Here is a 26630-nt window from a genome sequence, read left to right as displayed (position 1 = left end):
TTAGAAGCAATAGCAAAAGTCGTAACCGAACGGGTTATGCCACACTCCTACTTAGTACTAGTTTCCAGAACCATTTCGGCTGTCTTCGATCCGCGGGCCAATGGGAAGCGTCAGTAGCCCCTAATACACATAAATCCCCCATCATAAATACCCCTGCACAGGGAAACTAGTCCCTGGCCACTATTCATGTTGATGCATAATTGATAGATGTCTAGCATAACACGAACGAGACTAACTGAGTAAATTGAATAATTTAATAGTTACAGTTAGTTATTCCCGAAGAGCTTACGTCAGCTAGTCCGCCTCCTAAACGTTGCTTCTTTCTCTGAAATAACGTTTTCTAACATGAAGTAGAATTGGAATATACGTGCTTGTAGATGAGGGCAGATCATTTGACGATATGGTCAGGCGATATTAGTCTTCTGATGGGGAGACAGGGCATGAAACACAATGTCTTCATTCTGCACAGAAATTATGCTGTGCTCGGCTCGCTGGTTTTTCTTCCCGAAAGTGGGGCAACCCACTAAATCCAAAACAGGAATTAATGGCCGGGACGAATGGGAGACCGAAAACGAGAACGAAAACGGAAAGTCACTTAAATATGACGAGGAAGACATGAACGAGGTAATAGAAGCCCGACTGGATGTGCTGGTCGAGAGGGCTAAGTAATAACACTACGGTGTAGAATATCAGGTCAAATACTATTGGTCAGATTTGGAGATACCTTGAGTTCTTCCTGTCAGAAATCCAGGTTCAACCCATCTTCAATGCCACTGTTTACAAAAATATATCTCCTAGTATACCAGACTCGTACCACAACATGATACCTCTATGCCGCCTCTAGTAATTCTAACTTATTCCCAGGCATGTTCAAAAAAGAACGTAGGCTTACAATAAAATTAAAGCAACGACATTTACAATGCCAATAATTGCCTACAGTTCAGGACACAGGGCCGCTTTTAGTGGTGGAAGCTCTGAACAGGTTCACTGCTGCATTGTATCAGTCTGTCCAGAGCACCCGTGTACAATAAACTGTGTACAGGGTAGCTCGTTGGTTGTTCTCCTCAAGCTAACAGTTCCTGAGGTGGATGCCGATTTCATTTTCTGCCATGTACAGAATACTTCCACATGGAACAGACATACGCAAAGTCCCTAGTGATGGAATTTACCGCGCAGACACATCAGCGAAGAATAATAACTGGCCTATAAGCCGGATACTTCACTATCGGTTTAGCTAATGATGCAACATATGCTTCTGTGGGGCGATGGTGCGATGTGAGGCTCTGGCCTGGGGCAGTTTTCCACGCAGACGAGTTTAAGCTTAAAGCCTGAGACCGCACGGATTGATGAACTGCTTATGGAGCTTACAGACCACGGGCGGCCAATCATGTCAATGGTCCCTGGAACATAACTATCCCTGTACGTATAACTATTACGAGCTGACTAAGGAGGGGGTAAAGAGCACTGACACAGTTTAATGCTATTCGACTCCAATGGCGTAGACAGCGTTGGTATGTCAAGGACCACTCCTTATGTAAGAAAACTCGACAGACAGTCGGATTCTAGCTGCTGCCAGTCTGGGCTGGGTTGCGTTGAAAAGGAATGTATGTGAAGCCTTTGTTGAGCTGTAGCATGATATGCGGAATGGAGCTACCCTGCTATTCAGTACTTTCATTATTGTGACTCTTGATTCACCGCAAGATTAGAATAAATATTGCTACCATGGTATCGCCTGTCTGAATCTCAGTCATTATTTCACTGATTCATGCCTTCCACAGCCGTAATTCGGACGCGGTCGGTCACTACAATCAACCCACATATGGCAACAGCTGGTATAATGCCAGATCCCTACATATCGCTGTACTATGAGGCAGGGAGCTAGTCCTCAGCAGTAACCGAAATAAATACAGGGATGATACTACCCATATTCATCATGAGCAACATCAGCTCCATTACAGGCATCAGATTCCCCATCGACGCTCTAGATGGGAACAACAGCCGTGCAAGTCGCTATGGAGATATTCCCGAATAGCCGTGATTATACCTTAACATCCATACCACTCAAATGGCCAATTGTGATGGAAAAATCACCCTTAAAATGTATGTGGTTAGCACTTTCCCATAGATCAACAACATACAGACTATTACAGCAGAAGCAACGTAGAGCACCAGCCAAAATAAAGCAGAATGTGTTTTCGTAGTCTCCAACTCCACAGGTATCATTTCCAGCAAACATGACTTGGTGATTGCATTCAGGGACCAGTATACAGGCGGCTTGATCATGATTCATAACTTTACCATGGACACGTAGAACGTGATTTTGGGCATGGTCGGGCTGTGAGAAACTACATTCATTGCGATATATCTCCGCCATGACCTTGTGCCGCGAGCTGGACCTAGCAGTCCTTGCTGGTATATGCATCACAGCGCAGGAGGGGGCAATAGATGTCATGATGCTCCCATATGACATGCTTGATGATTTGGCGGTCTCAGCGTTTCAGTTTACTGGAATACTCAGCATCGGCCTAGCACCCAGGTCTCGGGTCAGGGTGGCATTCACAACCACTCGAGAGACTAAAGTGGCGACAGTTCTTCAAGACAAGAATACACCTCGACTTCAGCAGCAGTACGATGAGAACCTCTCGATGGAATTTCATGAGACCGAGTGCATCAATATCGGAGCTCTGCAGCGACATAACCCCAGAGACTAAGCCATGATATGCTCCACAGCAGCGGTCTGAAGACCAATAATTACTTACTGGTGCTTTTCCCTATACGGTTTGCCTGTCGAATAACTAGCCCGCATGCGATATTCATGACTGTATTTACCCAGTGTAACGTCACTCATACTGCAACTGAACCGTACGGAAACCTTTGATATAAGGTACGCAAAAGCGACAAACTCAGTGTCTCCCCATCGAACAGAAAGCCCGGTCTGATGGAGTGCAGCTCAATGATTCTCGAGGTCGTTACCCACAGACAAATGGCCACAAATGTGAGAAAGCTTCAAATGTCTGCATATCGCTACGGCCCCTCATGGACAAAACCACTGGCCATTGAGTCTTTGGATTGGCTGCATCTTTTAGCACAGGGTTCAACCCTCGGCGTGGCTTGTCCGAAGAGTGGATTCGACCAAAAGGAATACGAACTCCAGCCAACTTCTCGACCAGGGGCACAATCACGAGATAGCTCGATACTTAGGCACCAGGGGCCAGCCAGGCAACATTGGAGGAATTTCGGAACAAGCCGTCGAAGTCTGTTTGATCTAGTGGCATAAACTAGACTCGATTGCGACCGTGAACAGAATGGGGTGTCAAGAGCGAAGGCGCTAACAGTTCTCGCCCCCCCCCAGTCCGGTTTGCCACGCAAAGAAAGGGATCCGGACGTATCGCGACTGGTCTGAGGCCTAGAAACTCATGAATATTTGTTTATGAGTGTAAAGTAGGAAGAGAGAGGGTATGGGACTTTCCAAGCCCTGAATCATAACGAGAGACAACTTAGTATCCGATTCTGCCCTGTTGGACCCTGGTGAAATTATCTCGACGGGGAAGGAAGAAAAAAAGCGTGAGTCTTAGCGCCGGCGCTAAACCCTCCCAAAAGGCTCCATTCCGGACCCTTTTTCGAAACCCTGCCAATCAGTTACCCGAGGAGGCAATCTATCAAGATGCAGCAATTTCCACCAGTTCCTCCGTGGAGTGATATGAGGCTCGAACCTCGAGGTAATTATAGATAAGCCCTGTTGGACACCACAATGGACCCTGGACTGCCCTCGTTTGGATTCTCCCTCCTCTCTCCCTTCCTCACCCACCATTCTCAGCGGTTGTCCGTCGGAGATGGCATCCTCACGTTCGTTTTCGGGATTCATCTCCCTTCTGCTTCTGTTCCAACTCTCTTCCTTCGTTTATGCTGCCCCATGGATTGTCACTGCAGACTACCAGGAGGTGGTCACCACAGAAAGGCATTACTATGCAACGTACACCACCACTCTCATTGAGCAAATTACTCCCACCGTCACTTCCATGCCCGAGGCAGTCTCCACCGCTACCTCCCTCGGCTCCTCGAATTACTACTATTACTACAACGACGACGATGACGCCGAAAAGGATGTGACTATCATTCAACAACTTTACCCAACAGGCGTTGGGTCAGTGGTTGATGATTACGACTACGATTATGGCTATGGCTATGACGACGATGACGTTTACCACAGTACCAAGTTCGTTGTCAACATGACATATTCGGCGCCCACTGGTTGCTCGTCTCGCTGGACCCAAACAACAGCTGTTGAGGTTGTCCCGCCTACAGAGATACAGGATCTGCTCCCACGCACGGCTGTTGCTACATCGATCTCGGTCGACTCTGTGAGACCTTTTCAGCCAACGACTTACACTATCGACATTGTCTACGTTGATCCCACGCAGCTCCCCACAAGCTCACTGGAGTCAATGAGTTTGTACAACCGGCCTACCTCATTGTATACTGCTTCTAGCTGTGCCTACACTGGCAGCAGCGGGAACGGGTACTACAGCGGCAGCTCGTACTACGGCTATTACGGCTATGATGACGGTTACAACTGGTTTACGGACGATTACTACATGGGTATCACGCCGCTGGCACTCACCCTCATCTTGACACTTGGCTGGATCGGCCTCTGGTTGATACTAGGTTTCATTGAGGCGTGGATTCGATTCCGCCGCCTGATGATGGGCTGGCAAACACGTCGCGGTCTCCCTGTCTGCTGGTCACTGACTATTCTCCCCTTCACCCTGTTACTGCTCTGCTTTTTCCGGAAGGGTTATCGGGCTCGCTCTGATGCAGATGGGGAGGTCCTTCGCAAGCGGTGGAAGGCAATGGGGTTCTGGACCAAGCTGCGGCTCTTCTTCGTCTGGGGATTTCGGTACAAGTACCCGCCGGTACTCGGTCCTGCACCCGCCCGGGTCAAGACCAGCAAGCAGCCAGCAAAAAATCCTGGTCCTCGACTGTTGGAGCCTAGTCCCTCGCCCAGCGTGGCGCCACAATCGCGGCCGGGATCAGCCTCTGCATCCACCGCTGCTGCTGCTGCTGCTGCTCCGGCTTCTACTCCGGCTGATCCCGAAATGGCGATGGTTTCTCCTCAAGTCACACACCCACAAGAAACCACTGTGCCACCAACGACGAATACTGCCCCGGAAGCGCCACCTCGTCGCCAGGATGATGAGATTGGTCGGGCGAACTAATCCCTCAAGTCGTGTTCAATATGCTCATGGTCCTAGTGTGATACCCTGAAACTCACTCTTTCTTATATTATCATCCATTACGTCACAGAGAAACCCTCATGTTATGTCCAATGTCCAAATGTATTCCATATTAAGCTAATGTATTTACTGGGTCCTACCATTTGGGCCAGCCGACGGTGTCCGCGGTAACACCAGTCAACATATATCTAATAATATCTATCTACCAAGAATACCATACCGACTAGTTTCAGTAAAATGATATGACAAGTGACTGGCTCTTTCCTGTGGCATGCCCCGGGAAGGATCGACTATCAACATCATGAGTTCTCATGTATAAGGTGAGCAAGCAGGGTAGGTGTCTTGGTAAACGGTTTTCCGAAGTATGGCGAACATCAATCGATTGTTCAATTTGCGCCGCTATTCATCACTGCTGAGGCCGGTCTCGCGGTTGAACTAAAAGGGAAATGAAGGCGAGCATTATGATTTTTCATTATGATTTTTCTCCCCTAGGATTTTCTCTTCTTGTCCTCTCTCTTTTCATCCTTGAATGAAGAAGAAGGGACCGCCTTATTTTCTGAACGAAAGCCTTAAGCTCAATTGAATAAGGTGGCTCGAGCGGCATGGACTCCAGCTCTTCGCTGTTGACGCGCTTGCGACCGTCGAAGCGGATTGGCGAGCATCGCCTATGTAGGCGACTTTCGCGACGCTCTCCGGTAATTCTCATGGCTTATTCGCCCCGGATCCTCACCAACATATTTATAAGGCGCATGCTTGGTACGTTAAGCAATAAACCCAAATTTAGCTTTCTTGAGGTCAGGATACCCAAAATGACTGTCATCGACAAACCAGACGAAGTCTATCCCCCAATCCCCGTATACGGTGGTGAGTCAACCTGGTAATTTATATCCAATGGCTGAGCATGCTTACATTCATCTGCACAGGCCGGTGGACTCCGCCAAAGCGCCTTCTGGACTGCTACAACCACATGTGGATTGACACAGACGTGTGGGAGCTTCCAGAAAATGTTACATATGAGCTCTACAGCCAGCCAACGCGCGGTCCCGGAGCCCAGGGCTCCTATCTCGTCGTCCTACCACCGGGCTACGATGACTTAGATGTAAACGGAGAGCGATACCCCGTACTCTACTGGCTACATGGGGGCTTTTCATGCTCCCGCCATGCGCTGTGGTCACTCCAATTTTATGCACGCAAAATGGAGCTGGGCACCATGCCCAAGGTGATTTTGGTCGCACCGCAGGTACGTAAGGATATCATTATTATTTTACAGATCTGTTCACACCGTTCGTAGGCATTGCCAAAAGGTCGCTGGATCAACAGTTACGATGGCAGCCGCCGCCTTGGGGACATCATGCGCCATGATCTCGTCACAGCCATTGATGAGCGGTACAGGACCATTAGACATCCATCAGCGCGTTGGCTGGAGGGTCACTCAGCAGGAGGGTACGTGGCTAAACACCCGTAGATTGTTCCTTTTACTGACAGTTGACCAGTTATGGTGCCTTCAACCTTGGTCTCAAGTATCCCGATGTTTTCGGAGGCGCCTTGTCGTCACTTGCTGGCTCGTTCAGAACGGAATTAGCCAAGGAAGGCTTTGAGGTTACTTACGACACTTACAACGGCTCGCAGGAGTTCTTCACCTCTAATCATGCCCTTACGCTCCTGAAGGGAATCCTCCCTCGGGTCCATCGCGACAAGCCGGAGTTGCGTCTGCTCATTGGCGGCGAGGACATTAGACTACGCGAAGCACATGAGCACATGTGGACCAGCTTGGATGTTCTGGGTGTGCCTTACACAAAAGCTATTGTCCCAGGAGCTCCCCACACAGCAGAGCATGTCCTGGGTGGCCTGAACAACGATGGTCTCCAGTTCTGGTGGAACGCACGGGCAAAGGTTGTTGAGGCCTGAACTGGGGCGTGCTGGGCCCTTCCATTTGGAGTAGTACTAGTACCTCACTCTAGAAATCGTACTCCCTCATCATCAATAAGCTCTTATAAATAGCACAAAATGAATGAAGTATGTGATGCGACACAACCCTGCTTTCGTATGCCACCCGTACAGGGATTCGACCTCTACATGTCGCGGCGGAAAATAATTTTTTTATCGGGCGTCGCACAATCAATTCACTTCGTCAGAGATAGACGCATCAAACACTCTGTAAATAAAAAAGTTTATGAACCGTTTGGGATAGGAGAGCAGAGGATTTTCTCTACGGTCGTTACAAGGTATTGGGTATAGAATATCTCTTCACAGGGTAGATGATAGACTAAAATGGCTCAGATCGTGCCTCGAATTGACAAAGAGTACGTGGAAAAATCCCAATTATCGATCTATTACAGATATTCCAGTGTAACAGCGTCCTAGATAGAATACTAATTTGCTAGCATAGTTCCGGCGTAAGTTTAGACCTTGTTCTCGATTTGCTGTCGAGCTTCAGCAGTTGATGATTCTGCATTGTGGTTGCTGCCCGCCCTCTTGTTCTTTTTTTGCTCCAGCCAAGCTCTAGCAGCCTCCTTTTGCTGTTGATCATCGTCCCTCTTCAATGAGTAGTCCTTGACGAAAAAGACGCAAAGAAAGAATTGAATGCCGGCCAGGGCAGTCATCATGTAATATGTGACCTGCACTCCGTGGGCTGTCTCAAACATTTCGTCAATGAATCGCTCCGCCAATTAAGAAAAGTGGGGCATATAATTGGTTGGGATGTAAATGGATAATATGAATAAAGCACAGTAGGGCAAGGGACGACCCACCGTACGCATTCAGTGCTTCTGATTTTTGTGCTGCGGATAGTGACATGGAGGCTATCTTGGTGGGATCAGCGATGATTTCGGAAATGATCGATGGCCGGAAGTTGGTTCCCTCGAGCTTTGTCCTATCATTCCCTGTCAACAAAGCTTGCTTGAGAGCCAAATTCGAAAAGAGAAGGAAAATCATAAAAGCAAAGCAGTAATGGTTGGGTAGATGTAAATGAATTTTGGCTCACCGGACAATGTTGTTGACAATAGCCGAACTCGCTGCTACAGCCAAAGTCGAGCCCATCATTCGTAAATAATTACGAGCACCAGTGATAACTGCCATTTCTTCCCTCTTGACTGCAGCTTGAATAGCAACCAGGGTAGTCTGAAGTGTCTGTCCACTGCCGAGCCCCGTCAGTAGCTGGAAGATCACAAGAACCGCTGCCGACGTTGATGGAGTGACCATTGTAAACAACCCCGACGCAATTGTCCAAAGAGCATAACCAACAATGAGGTTGACTCGATAACATGAGTACTTCGATACCAGGAAGCCCGAAGAAAATGATGTGACAATCTGCGAGAGGATCAGTGGAAGAATCAGGATACCCGATCGTAGCGCGGAGTCGCCCCGGGCGACTTGATAAAACTGGGGCAGCTGAAGGGGGTTGTTAGTCTGGATTGCAAACATAGAAGGCCTGGGGAATTCCAACATAGTAGAGGTTAACAAATGTCATGAATCCAGTGAGGAAAGATGTCAGGATGCAGATAGAGACGTGCGAATTCTTGAACATATGCACTAAGAAGAGATCAGCCGTGAAAAGAAGGCTGACTACGGTAGGAGAGGTGGTTGACACTAACGTGGAATCCTGCAGGGGAAGGTTAATGTTACACGCAATAACTGATGGCTTTTGTTAACCAAAGTACAACTTACAAGGGCAACCGGGCCACCTTAAGTTCAACGAAGAGAAAGACTGCAATGAGTGCTACACCGAGTAACAGGGGTGCCAGAACAGCCGCCGAACTCCAAGGATACTGCGTGCCAGCCCTGATAATTTGCGAATGATTATTATACTCTGGGAGGAATGATGCTGCAGGTGGGTGAAGAATTGTTGGACATACCATGAGATGGGAAGCAGGATGGCAATTGACGCAGAGAAACTAATCAAGCATCCCCAGCCATCAATCTGCTTGATCTTCTCTAACGCATGGCCTTCGACCTTCCGAAGGGGTAGCGCAAAGGCAACGACGACCATAGCAACCCCGGATAGGGGTACACTGATGTACTGGTAACGCTTAGCTATAGCCATTTAGGTCAAGTATACCGGAGAGGACGCACAAAACACCACCTCCAGGAAACCTTCTCGGTGAAAAGACCACCAATCAAAGGGCCCAGTGCAGTTCCGGCTGCCACAACGATACCAATAATCCCTTGATATTTCCCCCTGTCCTGAAGGGAGACAACGTCAGATACGACGATGCTAACCACGGTAACAATGCCTCCACCACCGATTCCCGCCACCGCCCCTAAGTGTAAATGCCATTAGCGTGCAACCCAGCGAGATCAATTAATTTACCATAACTCACGCGCTATGATCAGCATAATCATGCCCCTCGAGACACCGGAAATGACACTTCCCACTAGAAAAAGAAAGAGCGAGCCCAAGAGGATGAACTATAATTTTGAGCTCCGTCAGATGCTGCATAATAGACAAAACTGCTGAGTAGTCGGATTTGGGAGACTTACCTTCCGGCCAAAAATGTCTGTCAACCGGCCATATAGTGGTTGACATGCCGTGCAAGTTAGAAGGTACGCGGTACCAACCCAGGAGACGATATCGGCTTGATGGAAAACAGCACCAAGGGTAGGCAGGGCAGTTGCAACGCTTTGGGTGTGTGTTCAAGTTAGGGCGGAAGTTGAAATACCCGCCAACAAGAGGGGTGCAATAAACGTACATAGTTTGGTTGAGCATCGAGCCTGGGGGAATTTTGTATAAGTCAGGTGAGCTCGCCAGTATCCCTAGCTGGAAGCGGTATCTTCTCACATAACATAGCTATCGATAGACCCGAGAAGACCACAAGTAACTGCTTCATGGGCAGTAAGTTTGTCTGCGTCTGAAGTTGTTTGCCTGGCCCATTCGTCACCGTACGCCGGCCCTGATTGTGGTTGTCATCGCCGTCATGTTTTTCGTCTCCAGAGCTCTTGTCGTGTGTGGACGCAACAGGGTCAAGCACAACATTTACAGCATAGTCCGTAGGTGATGGATGAGGATGGACTTCGGGGCTGTCACACTTGCCTGGGGCGGCTATCACCGTAGTTGACTTCCGGTCGCTTGCCATAGTTCTAAGGGGAACGGTTTTTTCGTGATCACCCTACAGCACATTTCCCTCTGCCGGCTAGCCTTGGTAGAAAGGAGTTATATAAACACTAATTCTCACAGTACTGGGGTTAAAGAGGCTACGTGTGAGCATCAGTGCAGATACACCGTTGAATCTGGCAGAGGACCAGAGGCGACCGTCGCCAGCTGACGTTCAAGGTTAATCTTATCTCAGCTCCAATGCAAATTTGCCCCCTGATAACCGAGGTTTTCCTGCATATAAATGTCAAATAGCATTCAGACGATAATTCTTTTCCCGATGGCCTGGTTCCTCTCGGGCCAGCCGCGCAAAGGTTTATGCGCACATCGCCGGTTGTAGCGATCATTACTCTTCAAGACCGTCCGAACAACGACCATGATGCAGGAATTAGACCGTACCACTTACAAACAGTATGGGAATGGGCAAGAGTACATTGAGAGATCTAACAATTAGTGGTATTGTATTAGTCAAGACTTCGATGGTAACTAAGCGTGACCACGCTTCCTGAAAGGAAATAGAGACGTCTAAGAGGGCTTTCCCTTATCACCATAGAAACCTTTCCCAATCAGCTCTGCCATGATGATATGACAATAATATTCGCTCTGTTCGAAGTCGTACTGAATGCGATTCAAATCCACAAGCTGCTAGATTCAAGCCTGACTACTGAGTACAGCTTACGTGTCCAATGAATGCAACGAGAAGGAAGCGTCCGAAGAAATGACGTTTGAAGTTCCACAGGGACCCGTTGCATTGGGATGCGCGAACGAGTGATTAGGAAGCAGTGGATCAAAACGGGATCCCTACTCATGCCATTAGCTCCTCCTGTGGCCTGCAGTGTGACACATATTAAGGGAGACAACTCACAGTCCCACTAGGATCCATTCGTCCCCAGGTATTGAACATACCGAGGTTGCTAAAATCAGTCATACCTGTAACAGGGTTGTGTGTGGTTTGCCCATTGGGCGGGCCTCCCAACCACAGGTTGGGCAAGATATCCCATGACGCTTCCGATATTTCGGGCTGGATGGACGGAGTCAAATTAGTCTCAAAAATAATGTATATATATATACATATATATACGCAACGCACAAATGCCTTTTGAGTCGGAAGTACTTACAAGTCGGCAAGGATCATTGACGTCGTACCCCCGGACCCAAGACATTGTGCCAAATGGGATGCAATCAGGCAGAATTTCGGCGAGATTTACTTGGAGGTGCGCTGCAGTCTGATAGACAGTCCGGGCTCTCAGGTTAGCAAAACATCAGGCCTTTACCCAGGCACAAGTGGCTTAGACTCACTATACCAGCTTGTTCGGCAGCTCGTCTGGAATCCAGCGCTTTTTGACGGCAGAACCAAGGCAAAGATGCAGTCTGAGATATTCTATTTTATCCATCAGCAGTAGAACACTATTAGATGCTACCTGAACAGGGGGTTAAAGAAGACTGGGGCAGACGGAATTGCTTGACTTACGCATCCTCGCTCTCGGAGGTTCCCGAGGCAAGCTCGTGGCATGCTAACATACGGCGCATCTCCTGAAGCTGTGGCATGTAAAACGTCAGATCTCCCCAGTAATTTCTCTACATCTAACAGCAGACATGTGGGACAAGACTTACGACCAAGAACACCTGATGGAAATATTTGCTTGTCCTTTCTACGAATCCCAGCATCATGTCGAATTTTTTCTTTAATTCAAGACGCACCCCGGCATCCTTGAGTGTCGGCACCAAGAGCTCCAATTGTACCCGCACAGACAAATAAACCACGTGCGCAATGGTGTGATCCGAGATAGTTAACGGCTGGCGAGGCATTTCTCGGTCCACAAGGTCTAAAATATCCGTGATAGCTTGGGCGTGCCGCAAGCAGTTGTGACGGGCCTGGTCAATCCAACCAGCAGGCGCGGTTGACATGACCGTCGGATCTAGGGACTGGGGATATCCGTGAAGAGCGATACTGTAAAGCTCAAGGTGGCATTCATTCCACCAGAGATAAAACATGACAATCTGACCCAAAACAGGTGCATCGTGCCGTCGAAGCACCAACTCACGTGAGAGCTGCAGCCGTGGGGGCAAAGACTCAGACAGCGACGCCAACTGTGTCAAGGATATCACGAATGGGGAGGAAGCACCCCATGGGGCAAGTTCCGTGCCAATGGCACTAGATTGGTGATGTGTGTGTCGTTCTTCCTTGTCTTCCGTCAGGGAATGGAAGTAGCGCTTAATTTTCATCCTCACGCTCACAAGTTGCACCCAAAATCCCATGGCCCCAACATTCCGCTGCATGCCGTTAGGGCCGGAGGTCTCTGCCTCGTCTGCCTCGAGGCTCGCGTAAGGCGTCTCGATGCTCACGTCGAGGCGATAATTAAAGCCGTCACATGGCAGCCGCAATTTGATCCGGGACGCGGGGCATTGAATTGACTCTGGAGCTCCATTGGATATAAAACGGCCAATGGCATAGCAGGCAAAGAACAGGCGCCGGTCGCGTTCACTTTCAACAAAAGAAGAGGTGCCGGGTGCGGGCTCGCGATGAAGACCCAGACTGACTGCGTGGCTATTGGCAATGGAGGACCAAAGATGGGATTGGGCAAATCGACCAGCTTGCTGCATGTAGATAGCGAGCAAAAGGGCAACCACAACGTGGTCTCGTGAGACCTCGGTCGCTGTTGTGACCCAGTTGGCCGCTTCGGTGGCCCAGCTGATGACCACGTCGTCTGGTTGGGGCGGAGAGGTGAAACGCGCCCCGACGGCACACAGGGCCAGGACGACCGGGGTACCGAGTGTGCCGTCACGGATAGCCATCAGGGTCTGATCCCTATGCAGGAAGGCGTTCGCCCGGTATACATGGACGTGTCGGAAGAAAGCGACAGTAAGACGCTCGATACTATCCTGGCTGGGTCGAATGCCCATGCATGGGCCCGGCGTGACAACGGCACCTGCTACAGCTTGTAGTGGGGATGATTGGCTCCCACGAGGAGCGGAGACAATATCGTCTAGTCTATCAGATGTCTCCAGGGGACTGGCATCGACTGGCCGTATTCTCTGTCGTTGATCATCAGTTGTCTCGGGATGTCCTGGAGCAGACTCTGGTTCTGGTGAGCTAGTGAGGCTGGTGAGGGCTCTTGGATGCGAGGGTTCGGCGGAGTTTCCCAGCTCCGCCGTTTGGAGTCTCCTCATCCAGGACTGCGCCGAGGATGTGAGAGAGTGGGACCCCTGAGGCTCGGGATACTTGCATTCATGTCCTTGAGCACGGCAGCGGGCGCATATCGGTCGATCTTTCGAGCACTTCGAGCGGGCATAACGACAAGAGAAGCACGCAGACAATCGGGGCCCTCCCGTGGCGATGGATTGAGGCTCCTGAGTATTGCAAGAAGACGGCGTTGAGACACGACAGAAACGCTTCGTTGCAGGTTCGGGCCAGCGGCACTCCACCCCAAGGTTTCCGCAGTGGATGCACCGCGGCCGGGTCTCGTCACACTTGACTTTACGGGCACGACAAGTCAAGCAGCCTGGGTGCGACATTAACTGGTGGATCAGTGGCTGTCTTGGTCATCCTCTGTTTTGTAGCGAGGAACACACCGGTCTTGGCCCGCTTTCTCTTCTGGGATGGCTCTGGCATAGCTTGCACCGGAGTAACGGAAACAGGATGCTAGCCCTCGTTTGGTTGGACTAGTGTGACCAGCAGCAAGCTGACGGGCAGCTAACTCACTTGCTGGTGTACGAGATGCAGGCTCTGAACGGGACCTTGTTTGAGCGGGAGACAGGCGAGTGATTTCAGCTTGCTTACCGCTGCCCGGGCTACAGAAAGGGCGGGGACGAACAGATGTTGAAACTTGGCAGAGGCGAGCGTCGGCTGCTGCTTTATAAGATCCGATCGAGTGCGGGGGAATTAATCCGGGGAAATCAAAGCTTGGTCTGGCGATTCGGAACCCGCCAGTGCGTCCGAGCGTCGAGCTCAGTAGACAATCCTACTTTACTTTTAATAAGGGGCCGCCTCGGGGTGATTTGTGTCGATGAACAGCGCCAAGCTTTACTCTCACTGCACGTCCTTTTGGGGTAGGAACTCACACATAAACATGACTTCCACGTTTCCTCCAGTTGCCATTAATGGAGGACTGATTGAGGGCAAGACAAGTGACGTGGATGCCTCCATCGCCCTCTACCTCGGGATTCCTTATGCCGCTCCGCCCACCGGGCCCCGTCGTTTCCAGCCTCCACAGCCTGTAATTCCATGGGAAGGTGTCAAGCAATGCCATCAGATCGGACCCATTTGTCCACAGGCACCCCCTGACCCCCGCTGGATTAATGTTCTCCAAGGTCATCCGCAGTCCGAGGATTGTCTCTATCTTAACGTATTCCAGCCCGGTGAAGCGCATGAGAAGCCGTATCCTGTATTTGTCTGGTTCCATGGTGGTGGCTTTCGAGAGGGTGGCAGCGCCGATCCCAATTTCGATGGCACGGGCCTCGCAAAGAAGGGCGTTATTGTTGTTGTCCCTTCCTTTCGACTTTGTAAGTTGAAGCCTGAAATAATCTTGAGATGGCGAAGTGTCTCGCGATTGCTAACGTTAAACCCACTAGCCATCTTCGGCTATTACGCCCATCCGGAATTAAGCGCGGAGTCCCCGTCAGGCACTTCCGGAATGATGGGAATGCTTGATGCCATCGAGGTGCTTCGCTGGGTGCAGTCCAATATTGCGGCCTTTGGGGGGAATCCAAACCAAGTGACGATAGGAGGACAGTCGGCAGGTAATGCCATGTGTCACACCCTGCTTGTGTCGCCCCTGACGAAAAGTCTCCTTCATGGTGTCATCTTGCAGTCCGGACCTCGGTCATTCCAGGAGCCCGCCGTGGCTAATGGCCCCATGTCGTATCGTACCCTACAGCAGGCAGAGGAGGATGGCGTGCACCTCCTCAAAGAGCTGGGGTTGCAGTCAATCGAAGAGCTCCGGGAGTTCAATGACATAGACAAGCTGTGCGAGTTGTCCACCCGAAGAGATCCTCGCTGCTGGGGTCCCCCGCCACTGTTTCGGTTGACCCTCGATGGATATGTCATCCCAAAGCCCTGGCACCAGATCTTCGCAGAGGGTCCGGCTAATGACGTTCCAGTCTTAGCTGGCATGAACAGTGAAGAAGGAGGCACATACAACGAGCCTCGCTTCACGTACGAGGACTTCCTTGAATGTGTGGAGAGTCGTCTTGGGCCGCATTCGACATACGGTCAAGGTGACTCGAAGTGGGTAAAGCTATTCCATCAACTCTACAAGCCCACAGATCATGAAACAGGGAAGGGTCCTCTGGACGCATGGAACAGTGCTGCTCGAGATAACACGCGCAACAATATCACGCTCTGGGCCCAGGAGTATCATCAGAAAACGGCCTCGTCCGTGTACGGGTACTACTTCACCCATCCCATCCCCCCTTGGAACAACTGGCAGCCTGATTACTCGCAGCCAAAGGTTCCTGGATTCACAAACCAGAAAGGTCCTGTTACCGGGGCTTACCATGGTGCGGAATTTGCTTATACATTCAACAGCCTCATTACCAATAACCTCCGGCCCTGGAGTAATACCGATCGCATCGTTGGCGATAAAGTGTCCTCGCTTTGGGCCAATTTCATCAAACATGGCAATCCCAACGGCCGTCCAGGGGAGAATGAGAGTCCGGAAGGGGTTGCTTCCTGGCCAAACCTGATTGAACACCCCCACACTTTGTTGGAGCTAGGTGGGGAGTGGCAGACAATACGAACCACGGAACCGGAAAAGGAGCAGTTCTGGACAAGCTATGTTAGATCCCAGAAGCCTTGGTAGACGTAGGTATCCGCAAAACATATAAATCAGTGCACGCAAGGCTCGTTACGGAGCCCCGATAGACATATCTGCCAACATCAATATTCAAATCGATGCTTCCAACTAATCCTTTCATAAGGTGACGCTCGCAGCTTTGCGAAGATACAATGTTACCAACATCGCGGGCTGATCGGATACTTACGGTCAGAAGTCGCACATCATCGTTTAATGAGAGTATAAAACTACTGGCACTAATTGCCTCCCATCAGACAATAGAGCGTAGGTGACACCTTTGCATGGACTCTGATTTCCATACACATGTGAAGCAACACTAATATGGAAGATATATATAAATGTCTGAGTGTTAGACGGAGCATCAAAGAGTGTGATACGCTTCGCTCCAGCACAAACCAACAAAGATATCATAACAGTATCACTCTATTGGATCGTAGATACGTAGGACTATGGAGGGTGATAAAGAATGTCCGATTTTGACTTATCGACACATAACAGACTCACTACTGTAGACTCCAATGCAGAAAAACACAACTTTACTCCTCTCCTATCCCCGAGTAACCAATTTTCCACCACCAATAGCTCTCCGCGACAATCTGCTGTTTGTCTGGTTGTCCGCTGCTGTCAATCATACCTAGAGAGCATTTTCGACATGCTGAAACTCCTTCTCTTTATTACCCACAACAATGCCCGGGCCATTGTTGTCATCATAAAAAACATCGATCCTTGCCGTACGCCACTGACGAGGGTGTAGTCCGGACTCCTCAAAAAGATAATCAATTTCACGGAAGGTTCGATCTTTGGTCTCGGGAAGACGGAAGATGCACCAGATCCAAATCAAAGCGTTCGTACCGGCCTTTTTCCACCCATATCAGCAGGAATTAGCAGGAAAATGGTCAGGGTAGAGAACACTGACAAACATAAAGGCCGTCTTAGCGCCCAGATTCCAGGACCCGCCGGTCAGCATCTTTGGCAGTAGAACATTTGAAATAAGACTGGAGACATTGAAGGCAACTCGGGCGAGGGACACCATTTTAGCTCGGAGTTTGCTCGACGGCACTTCACCCTGTTTTATGTCAGTACTCGTCTTAGAATGTATGTCCGCGTGACTTACAATGATCGTGTATGAAGACGGAGCCACGGTCGAAATATATATAACAGTGGACACGAGAAGAAGCGAGCCAACCGCATTAGATACAGCCGTGCTTTGCTCGACGCACCCAAGAACCCCAATGGCGAATAAGAACACGTCACTTAGAATGAGGCCTGTGGTGAAGATAGTTGCACGCCCAAATTTAGTCATCAGCCAAATGCAGAACAGGCCAAATGTGAGGTATTGAGAGTTGAGAATCAAATTCAAATCGAAGGCGCCCTGCTCTGAAAGGCCTGCCTGCTCCAAAAACTGAACCGTCTGTACATTGATGCCATTGCCGCCCCAAGTCTGGGCTATCTGAACTATACAGACCTTCTGATTGTGAATATCCCTTGAGGTAAATCATCATACCGATCGCCACTTACAATTTCTGTCCGCCATCGATTCTTGCCTCGGAAGCACTCGGCGTAGCTACTGGACTCCTTAATTTGAATCTCCATCTTGTTGGTGTAGTCAATAAGCGCGATGGACTGCTCAATTTCCTCGTCCGTTATATCCTTTTGTCGGATGCGGCGCAGGGTCGCACGAGCGTCCTCATAGCGACCTTTGCGAACTAGATAGTAGGGAGATTCCGGGGCCAAAAGAAAGCAGATGAGGAGGGGAACGGGCCACACGAACTGAACAAGGAAGGGCACACGCCAGGCTGGGTTAACTCTGTGTCACTGGAAGCTACAAATAATCTAATGGTAGGATGTAGGGGATACTTACCCCACTGGCCGATCAGATTCAAGCAGCCTCTATTGACTAATGAGCCAATAAAGAAGCCAAGGCCCCAACAGATGCCTATCCACGCCGTGACGAAAGGGCGAAGACAAGTTGGGACCATCTCGGAAGAGTAGGCAATGCAGCCTGTCTGAAAGGCGCCCCACGGGATCCCTGACTTGATCGTCAGTCTCTTTGCAGCGGAGACGTAGGATCAGGAATTACCGCAGAGAACCATGGCAGCTACCATCATCCCCAGGTTTTCTGCAAAGGCAAAAAGGAAGAGACTGCCAGTAAGCCAGACCATCATACCACTCAGGATTGGTTTCCACCCAAACCGGTCGGCCAAAAAACCAGCTACGGCAAGACCAATTAGCTCGCCCACAGCCATTGCCTGCTGGATTCCTGTTTGCCACTCGGCTGATATCTCAAGGACGCCATTGTCTACGGTGCCAAATCTCTCTTTAAACTGGGTCTGACCGTAGAAGGAAGTAGTCTTGTTCAAGGTCAGCATCCCACTTGGTACGGGCCTTCCTCGCACTGTAACCAAACTCACTGAAGTCGCATCAGCCGACTGCATAGTAAGGGTGAACGAAAAGATGCACGCCCAGAAGACGGCTTTTCGGTACTTGAATATCGCTTTCCACCAGGTGAGGGCATGGTCAGCGGCATTGGCAGCATGCGCACGCTCTAGCAACATCGCTTCATGCTGGTCAGGTTTTCTAACCCTCTCAATATTCAGAGAAGAGTTCTTCTCCATGTTAGAGTGAGCTGTTGAATGCGAGGATCGGCGAATTGGACATGCGACTAGGGCCAAACCCTCCAATGTTCCCCAGATTTCGGGGACTTCGCGGGGTAGTTATAACCCATACCCTTAATTACCGCTGAAGAATGTACTGCTTGACATGGCTGGTGGGGTCTGATGCCTGCTGACACACACAGACCATTGCCCATGTGTCTTTCTTCATGAATGTTCCACCAGGTGAGGCTCGCTAAAGGCCTGGGTGTGCGGCGAGCTCTTCCGGTAGCCGACACTAGCAAAGGCATCTCTCGCTCGTCTCGCCTATCCTGAGTAGTCGTTATGTAAGGTGCCGATCGGACCTTCCAGAAATAATATGAAGGTGATAAAATCTATTTGGTAAGTAAGAAATCAATCTCACCTACGTAACGCTGTTCATGGCTGTTGGACTAACGTTATCCTAGGACTTTCGAAAAATGGACACTATGTCTTCAACCACCGCAACGTATGTGTACGTCGGCAGCTTCGTGATGCCTCAACCCGGAAAGCATGAGGGCCTACATGTTTTCCGACTTGACAATGACACGGGAGCACTCACATTCGTGGCATCGTACGTCCCCGGGCTGAACGTTGGCAGTTTCGCTATTAACTACAAACGTGGCATGCTGTACCTCACGGACGAAGTACCGAATGGTGGCCAGATCTTTGCCTTCTCAATGGACCCATCAACAGGCGGCTTGACTGAGCGAGGTCACTGGCCCAGCTATGGCACCCAACCATCGGGCATCGCCCTCGCCAATTCTGAGGATATGGTTATTGTTTCCCATTTCACGAGCCGGACTGGTATCACCACCGTCGCCGGTGATGCCCAGTCAGGGTATCACATTGAGCGCCGTTTCGACGATGCCACAACAGTCTTGTTTACTCTCGATGACACCGGTTGCTCGGATCAGCCATCCCATGTCCACGTCCACGCTGCCTCGGGCCATCAGAGCAAGCCCTCATGCCTGCACTCTGTCTCATTATCACCTGATGGATCCTTTCTCATCGAGTGTGACATGGAAAAAGACCAGCTCGTCACGATGACAATAGATTATGCCTCACATCAACTACGCCTGCAGGCTATTCGGGACGTCCCGCAAGGCAGTGGCCCACGTTACTCAGCCTTCCACCCCACGCTGCCCATATTCTACGTCAATTATGAGTACCGCCCAATAATTGAGGTATTCATTTACAGTTTGGGCGGTGACTATGGATCTTTAGGGACAGTGGATGTTCTTCCAGAGAACCTAAACGGGGGACCCGGTGTGTTGTTGTCGGATCTCCGTGTCCACCCGACCGGAAGATATGTCTACACACTCGTTCGCGGTCATAACGTTGTCAGTGCTTTTGCCGTACACGAGGTGTCCGGTCGCCTACGCCGCATTCAGACTGCAACTATCAATGGGATCTCGCCCAAGGGTTGCACATTTAGTCCCGACGGTAGATTCTTCTACATCGCGGTTTCTGTGAGCAACGAAGTGCAGGTCTGGACGATTGATGATAACGGGCTACTTGCCCCAACCCAAGCGACTACGACGGTTCCTAGGCCCAGCGCCATTACGATGGTAAAATTAACACCACCCTGAAGATCAAGATTGTGTTTTGAGAACCGCTGAAGATGCTTTATATTGCTTTTTGTGACATGCAACATACACTGCTCACTGCCCGATACGGTTTTCTCGTTGTCTTTATCATGGTGGGAGACAGTTTTTTTTTAAACATCTACCAATGTATAGAAGGTGGTATTTCATTGCAAAACTGTACAGAAGATAAGAATTGCGGTGCGACAAAAGGGACGTGCTAGTTTCTTGTAGGACAATTTTGATATTGGATGCCCTACTCCATATGGTGACAGGGACATATATACTAGATTATAAGCCGATTCAGCTGCCCAAGCACTCAATAGAGAATCGCACGTAAAGAGCAGTAAATAAAATACGTGAATCAATAGCTGTGCAGGCTACATAGGAATATAAGGAGGATATAGAAGATAACAAGAGAATGCTACCAGGAGGCAGACAGACACGGCAGATAAATACTCGATTATCTCTGGTGCGATATCATATTAGCTCCCACCCAAACCACGTAACAGTAAAGAAGAATTTTTTGAAAATTAGATCACATAAGAAACATAATATACTGACAGCTGATATTAAGAAGCCTTATAAAGGGAAATACAAAGGCAGATAAGTTATTACCCAAAGAGTACACAAATTCCGAAATAAATGCTAAAGATATTCTCTACTAATAGATCAGTAAATTCTACTAAGATATACTATTATGCTATGGGTAATGCCATCGGTACTGACAGGGAAAGACAGAGACTAGTCGTACATTTTGAGAATATATAGTAAGTTGGTGATGGCGGGACTGTTTAGCCAGCCCAACATGTATGTGGAAGGCAATACCCGGACGCACAATCCGCGGTATGTGACGCCGGGGGTAATTCGAGACAAGATCTTCCGGGTGCTTTGGTTGGCAGGCTGAGGTGGCTGGCACAATTGGCATTTTACCTCAAGCGGCATTCATACAATCAATTTTCTATGCATTAGGTTGTAACCAGAAGAAGTATTTGTAATTTGTATGCATTGAACACTGTTACAGAGTACACTTTTCTGCTTCTATCTTGAAAAACAAAGACACGGTCAGAACAGCCTCCAGGGAGAAGGGTTTCCCATATGATTGACATTCCATCATCATGTATCGGCGCCACGACGTGCGGTAACAAAGCGCATCGAGATACAGCTCCGGAGGCTATCTGGTTCATGATGAGCCAAATTTTGTTTTAGAATTTATTTCCCTCTTTTATTTCCTTTTACATTTCTTTTTCTTCTATTCGTAGCCTAGGATTCTGTGCACCAGAGTGGACTATTTGTTGCTGCAAAGGCCACTGGCCGCTGATCAAGTTCCGCGTTGATCGCGGTTGAATGATTCCACTTGCGGCCAATTTCAGTTACAGTTAGTTACAAACAATAGAATTGAATCAACAAAATACAGGAGAGGAATCGACATGACAAACATGCCAACCCTACAGGTAGGGGTGGAGTTCTTGTGTTAGAAGCTTAGCGAACGTAAGTACATTATTCCAGACGGGCATTATGTGGTGTAATGCAAAGTCCTCCGACCGACCAGAAGACTGGGAAACATGCAAAGTAAGCGGTGCCAGACAAAACTATGAGGTAATTGAAATACTTAAAGTAACGAACAAGCAATCAAGTGGAATAAAAAGTTATGACAGGAATATTGAAGACCCCACTGTCGAAAGGAGGGGCACACTTAAGAACAGTGGCCACCCTATCAATGGTTGTAGTAGACCAGCGGTCAAAGCACTGACAGGAAACAGGGACACAATCTGAAAACCATTTGAATCCTGTTCTTGTCCGGTAAAACCCTTTCCGCCCCCTTATTTTTTCTTTTGCCCTTCCCTCTGGACCCGTGAGGCTGCACCACATGGCAGTCAGGGACTAGCACGGGCGGTGTCAGGGGGGGTCTTGGCTGTATTACAGAGGGCAGATCGGAACTACTGCTGGTTAAACTTTTTCCTTCGTGCTGGTAGATGCACATGAATCGAGAGCAATAGAAAGCCTTAGTCTATCTTTAGGTACCCAGAAAACATCGGTGACTACACTAAATGCCGTGTGCAGAATGTAAGTTTTGATGATCCACCCCTTGTCCTGAATAGGAGTCTTGACGGGCGAGCTCTCAGCAATAGCCAAGGGATTGGCGACAATTCAAAGTGGAGTGAGCAAAGAGGGAAAGTGGTGGAGAAGCCAAGATAATTTACCGAGCCCGTGATTAGTAGTCTTGTCGGCATCTCCGGTGTAGGGTTAGGCGAGGCGTTGGCGGAAATTGCTACTGGCCACCACGGCATCTTCCTGGGAGGCTGGAAGATAGCCAGTCGGAGTATAGTAGTATCACAGAAGCATCGTTCTAGAAATTAGTGAGCAATCTGCCCAAGTTACATTGGGGCTGTATACGACGACAATATTAAAGAGGATATGAGGGGCGGAATGAGAAAAGAAAAAGATAGGAGCAGTTGAGGGTGTGTGGAGGCCAACAAGGAAAATGTCAGAAACTGCCGCTTCTGACGTAAACTGAATGGAGACTAGTGCTAAAGCCAATTATTTCACAAGCTATGAGCTTATTCAGTATTTGGTACATTCATGTATGCTCTCTCATACTCTCTATAAATATCAAAGGAAAATGCTTCCCGCTTGGGTACCAGAATCTGTTCAAACGATCGTCCATGCCGAGGCCCAACGAGACCATTGTTTTTAGCAACCAACACGAGTCTCTCGGGGAAAGAGGACCCACTTAAGACCCCTGGACCGGCAGTCGCACTTGGACGCCTCGAAAACCGCCTGCACAAGACTGCCGATCTAGTGTTTCGGGAAATCGGACAAGATCCCCGTCGGGCTGGTACTCGCGAATCATGGCACTTGGAACGTTCTAAAGTGAGCTACCGTAGCAGGCTAATACCGGTCCGTACCCCGAATACCAAATAGTGCCATTGACCTAAGCCCCTCGAAAAAGTCTCTACCGGGTAAAATGGGATGCTAGATAAGGATCTACTTGTTTAGTCAACTTTAGCTCATACAGAACGGGTCATAAGGTTGTTTGGGGTAATTTCAATGAGGATCATTGCTCATGTCCCGTGGATCACGGCATCAAAGCTCACCAACGGGAACCCGTGGTCTAGACTCCATATAAGATGGCAGTTCCCTCCAGTCCGGTCTCGTGGTGACTCCTCCCTAACCTCCCTCCTCTTGGACCCTGTGACCTCTGTACCTGGAGGGGCCTTTTGGCCATTATGCGCCTGCGTGAGATACTGATTGGGATCTCAGTGTCTCTGGTCGCTGGGGCCTCAGCGGCGAATTCCACTCTACCTCAATGCGCGGTATGTTCGGGTGCTATTGGATCGCCCTGCCCCCGGCTAACCCGTACAATAGGTTACCTGTCAGACGCAAGTTCTAGCTGCCAACTCGACCTCATGCGCAACGACCGATACAACATGCCTGTGTAATGATGACGCATTTCAAGATGACATGACGACGTGTGTTACTGCGAAGTGTACAGGCAGAGAACAGCTCCGTATGTCGCAGTGCAGGCTTTGATCTGCTGCCATCTAACAACTTGCAGTCACCAAACGATTAGATAGCCGACAATGCGGAATCCCTGTTCATAAAGGACGCCCCGCCGTGGAGGCCGCTACCATTGTTCCGCTAGTCATCTCAACGCTCCTTTTCTTGAACCGAATCCTCGCGAAGATCATGGGTCTTGGTGGTGGTTGGGGTGCAGACGATGTCACGATTACTATAGCATGGGTAGGTACCACGCTACACGTGCCACGTATCCTTTACTCATGATGACTATAGGCCCTTGCAGTGGGCATCTTTGGTGTCAATGTTAAGAGTAAGTTTGGTTTGTTGGACACCAGGTGATTGTCTAACCATCCTTTAGTGATTGAATTGGGTTTCGGCAAAAACATGTGGGACATTATCCCAATGGACAATATCACTCTGATTTTCAAGGTGGGTGTCTACTCATCAATGCCACAATTATGTTCTAATTGTATTTTTAGTGCTTTCAGGGGTTCGTTGTGATGTACAAGACACAGGTTTCTCTAGCAAAGATTTCAGTGTGTCTGTTCTTGTTGAGAATCTTCCAGTCTAATTTGTTTCGTTATACCACATGGGCGGTCATCGGCCTGAATGCCGCTATTGGAATTACATGGGTCCTTACCGATTCCTTTCGATGCATTCCCGTCCACTTAGCCTGGACGCAGTGGGAAGGGCTCGAAACAGGGAGATGTGTCGACTTCATTGCTGTCACGTTCGCCAACGCTTTTGTTAACATCGCCGTCGATATAATCATGGTGCTCATGCCGGTTTATGAAGTGACCAAGCTCAACTTGTCTGCTCGCAAAAAGTTGGGAGTCAGTGTCATGTTCGCCATGGGTCTAGTGTACGTATTGTCTGTCTCGCTGTCGCCGTATCTGCTAACCCTCCTCAGATTGACAGCAGTGGCAATCATTCGTGTCGTCGTTTTCTGGTATAACCGTTGGAACACCAACCTCACTGGTTCGTCCCGGGTCCACGCCCCTGACCAATACCTACTAATTCAGAAGTACAGAACAACTCCAACCCATCGTTCATTGGTCGGTCCTGGAGACCCAAATCGCCGTCATGTGCGCCTGTCTGCCCACATTCCGTGCTATGCTCGTGCATCTCTTCCCGAAAGTCCTGGGCAATACCAGCGACCATTCAACCTATGGCAAACGGAACACGCCTAGCGGAGGTGCCGCATTTGGATCCCAGCAACCATTGAGCAAGAGCCATATTAACAAAACAGTCTCGTACTCTGTCGATTATGGGGGGAAAAAAAAGCCCCAAAGAAGCAGTTTCGTGCAATTGGTGGAATTGGACCCACAGGCTCATCCATAAGCGAGTCGGTTCTAGCCGAAATTATTGCCGATTTTGTAATTTATCTTCGCTCCACCATCTGTTCCACAATCTCCTTTCTTTTGTTTGGGACTGCTTTACCTTAAGTATATATCATTAACCATGAAATCATACAAGCAATGACAGGGGAGAAATTTTCCATGATGAAAGGATGACGCCATCGGGACAACTTTCCTATCGATTTCCAACAGCTAGCAACGAGCTCTCATAAAGGTCAGCATTAGAATAAGGAAAAGAAACACACTAGACTTCCATATTCACGTTTTTATCAACACGTTATGTCTGGATATAGGTGTCATCAGTTCCACTCTCTGGTTAGTAAAGTACGATGGGATCCACATAGTAAGCCAACGACTGGGGTAGCTAACACACAAGTCAGGTCAGTTTGAACGGAATATTTCTGCATTGTATCTTATCAACCGTCAAATCAAGACAAAATTATCTGTCTGGATATAGTCAAGAAATATATAGGCGAACCACTTAACAGAAGCCGCCTACAGTAACCAATATGGTAGATAGTACAGCTTAATGCTATGGTTCAGGGATCTATATAGCCACATACTGCATTTGCCGTGACACATCTGACAGGTATGTCTCCAAGAAGGAAAAGCTATCAGGACGTAGGTATGACTGTACTAGAAAGCCCTTGCCCATTATCATGTCCTTGAGATCTAACCACTGCACTTGATGACAGTATTATCTATCCATATAGCCCGTGCCATGGTCTCTCTCCAGTGTCAAGTGTGTTATAATGAGCATAATTAATTGTACCTGAAAGTACGGATGATCGCACATGCTTTGCCATGGTCGTGGATCATAGACCGGTGTCCAGGGGGCCAGACCTCCATTACGTAGGGAACGCCGAGGGAATTACCCCAAGCAGATGATATGATATTTATTGTATTAAGATGGATAAAGCTTTGTTTTACTCCGGAGATTATAGGGATAAACTTGCTTGATCCAATGGTAAATCGGAAAATTTTTCAATACAAACTCAGCATGGTTATCTAGGTTATTATACTTCTTTCTGAGCCTTTTGTGTACCCAATAACCCTTGGATAACATCCGGTAGGTTTTCAAAATCATCTGCCCTGAGCGTTATGCCTTCTGCGAAGATATTATGGTACGTAGTCTGACATGCTCGGGGCAGATTCGCCCTGGTAGTCACCCTGGCAAGATCCAAGTCACGTAGGCAAACTGATTCGTTGTTGACTACAGGCGGTGGGAAACCCTCTGTAACAGGAAGCGGGAAACGCTCAATGGTAACAGGCTGTGCAACTATGATCAGCATATTTTATATTTTCTGTATCTCATGTGATAGGACCTAAGGCACTTACTGAAATGCCATCATTAAACGAAACAGTTGTCAACTGCTTCAACAATGCCCCGTCCTGCGCGGTCAGCGAGACCTGCTC

General features: G+C 49.0%; 9 protein-coding genes across 9 annotated transcripts; 6 read left to right on the top strand and 3 right to left on the bottom strand.

Annotated features, from left to right (window-relative positions):
• Positions 1-2372: 2372 nt before the first annotated feature.
• Positions 2373-3277, top strand: BO85DRAFT_441526 (uncharacterized protein; the record flags this gene model as incomplete). Its single annotated transcript, XM_025658810.1, has 3 exons — positions 2373-2626; positions 2834-2884; positions 2926-3277. 3 exons carry the CDS (start codon positions 2373-2375, stop codon positions 3275-3277), a joined length of 657 nt encoding a protein of 218 aa, XP_025511966.1.
• A 274-nt stretch (positions 3278-3551) lies between these two features.
• Positions 3552-5324, top strand: BO85DRAFT_138211 (uncharacterized protein). Its single transcript, XM_025654053.1, has one exon. The coding sequence runs from the start codon at positions 3834-3836 to the stop codon at positions 5214-5216; it is 1383 nt and encodes a 460-aa protein (XP_025511965.1). The 5' UTR covers positions 3552-3833; the 3' UTR covers positions 5217-5324.
• A 678-nt stretch (positions 5325-6002) lies between these two features.
• Positions 6003-7264, top strand: BO85DRAFT_471286 (alpha/beta hydrolase). The gene is made up of 4 exons (XM_025662466.1): positions 6003-6098; positions 6158-6474; positions 6526-6677; positions 6728-7264. Exons 1-4 carry the CDS (start codon positions 6044-6046, stop codon positions 7140-7142), a joined length of 939 nt encoding a protein of 312 aa, XP_025511964.1. The 5' UTR covers positions 6003-6043; the 3' UTR covers positions 7143-7264.
• A 310-nt stretch (positions 7265-7574) lies between these two features.
• On the bottom strand, positions 7575-10306 carry BO85DRAFT_502568 (efflux pump antibiotic resistance protein; the record flags this gene model as incomplete). The annotated part of the gene is made up of 11 exons (XM_025664200.1): positions 7575-7866; positions 7985-8106; positions 8218-8624; positions 8680-8794; positions 8901-9014; positions 9089-9252; positions 9306-9493; positions 9554-9641; positions 9714-9852; positions 9923-9944; positions 10012-10306. The coding sequence occupies 11 exons, from the start codon at positions 10304-10306 to the stop codon at positions 7637-7639; spliced, it is 1884 nt and encodes a 627-aa protein (XP_025511963.1). The 3' UTR covers positions 7575-7636.
• A 453-nt stretch (positions 10307-10759) lies between these two features.
• Positions 10760-13963, bottom strand: BO85DRAFT_404117 (Zn(II)2Cys6 transcription factor). The gene is made up of 7 exons (XM_025657257.1): positions 13897-13963; positions 11938-13826; positions 11795-11862; positions 11623-11704; positions 11442-11549; positions 11189-11344; positions 10760-11124 (listed from the first exon to the last, which is right to left on the bottom strand). The coding sequence occupies exons 1-7, from the start codon at positions 13934-13936 to the stop codon at positions 10999-11001; spliced, it is 2469 nt and encodes an 822-aa protein (XP_025511962.1). The 5' UTR covers positions 13937-13963; the 3' UTR covers positions 10760-10998.
• Positions 13964-14393: 430 nt separating this feature from the next.
• On the top strand, positions 14394-16124 carry BO85DRAFT_379963 (carboxylesterase/lipase family protein; the record flags this gene model as incomplete). The annotated part of the gene is made up of 2 exons (XM_025656361.1): positions 14394-14826; positions 14896-16124. 2 exons carry the CDS (start codon positions 14394-14396, stop codon positions 16122-16124), a joined length of 1662 nt encoding a protein of 553 aa, XP_025511961.1.
• A 628-nt stretch (positions 16125-16752) lies between these two features.
• On the bottom strand, positions 16753-18733 carry BO85DRAFT_502549 (MFS general substrate transporter; the record flags this gene model as incomplete). The annotated part of the gene is made up of 7 exons (XM_025664199.1): positions 16753-16974; positions 17035-17184; positions 17233-17583; positions 17637-17914; positions 17980-18147; positions 18199-18469; positions 18530-18733. 7 exons carry the CDS (start codon positions 18731-18733, stop codon positions 16753-16755), a joined length of 1644 nt encoding a protein of 547 aa, XP_025511960.1.
• Positions 18734-19188: 455 nt separating this feature from the next.
• BO85DRAFT_502544 (lactonase family protein) lies at positions 19189-20340 on the top strand (the record flags this gene model as incomplete). Its single annotated transcript, XM_025664198.1, has 1 exon — positions 19189-20340. One exon carries the CDS (start codon positions 19189-19191, stop codon positions 20338-20340), a length of 1152 nt encoding a protein of 383 aa, XP_025511959.1.
• A 3459-nt stretch (positions 20341-23799) lies between these two features.
• BO85DRAFT_462251 (uncharacterized protein) lies at positions 23800-25197 on the top strand (the record flags this gene model as incomplete). The annotated part of the gene is made up of 7 exons (XM_025661838.1): positions 23800-23845; positions 23909-24078; positions 24130-24166; positions 24215-24285; positions 24336-24718; positions 24767-24834; positions 24887-25197. The coding sequence occupies 7 exons, from the start codon at positions 23800-23802 to the stop codon at positions 25195-25197; spliced, it is 1086 nt and encodes a 361-aa protein (XP_025511958.1).
• Between the last annotated feature and the right edge of the window lie 1433 nt (positions 25198-26630).

Source organism: Aspergillus piperis, assembly GCF_003184755.1.
Source record: "Aspergillus piperis CBS 112811 unplaced genomic scaffold BO85scaffold_20, whole genome shotgun sequence".
Classification (NCBI taxonomy): Eukaryota; Fungi; Ascomycota; class Eurotiomycetes; order Eurotiales; family Aspergillaceae; genus Aspergillus; species Aspergillus piperis.
The sequence above is the reverse complement of the archived record's forward strand: the minus strand, read 5'-3'. Positions and strand labels throughout refer to the sequence as shown.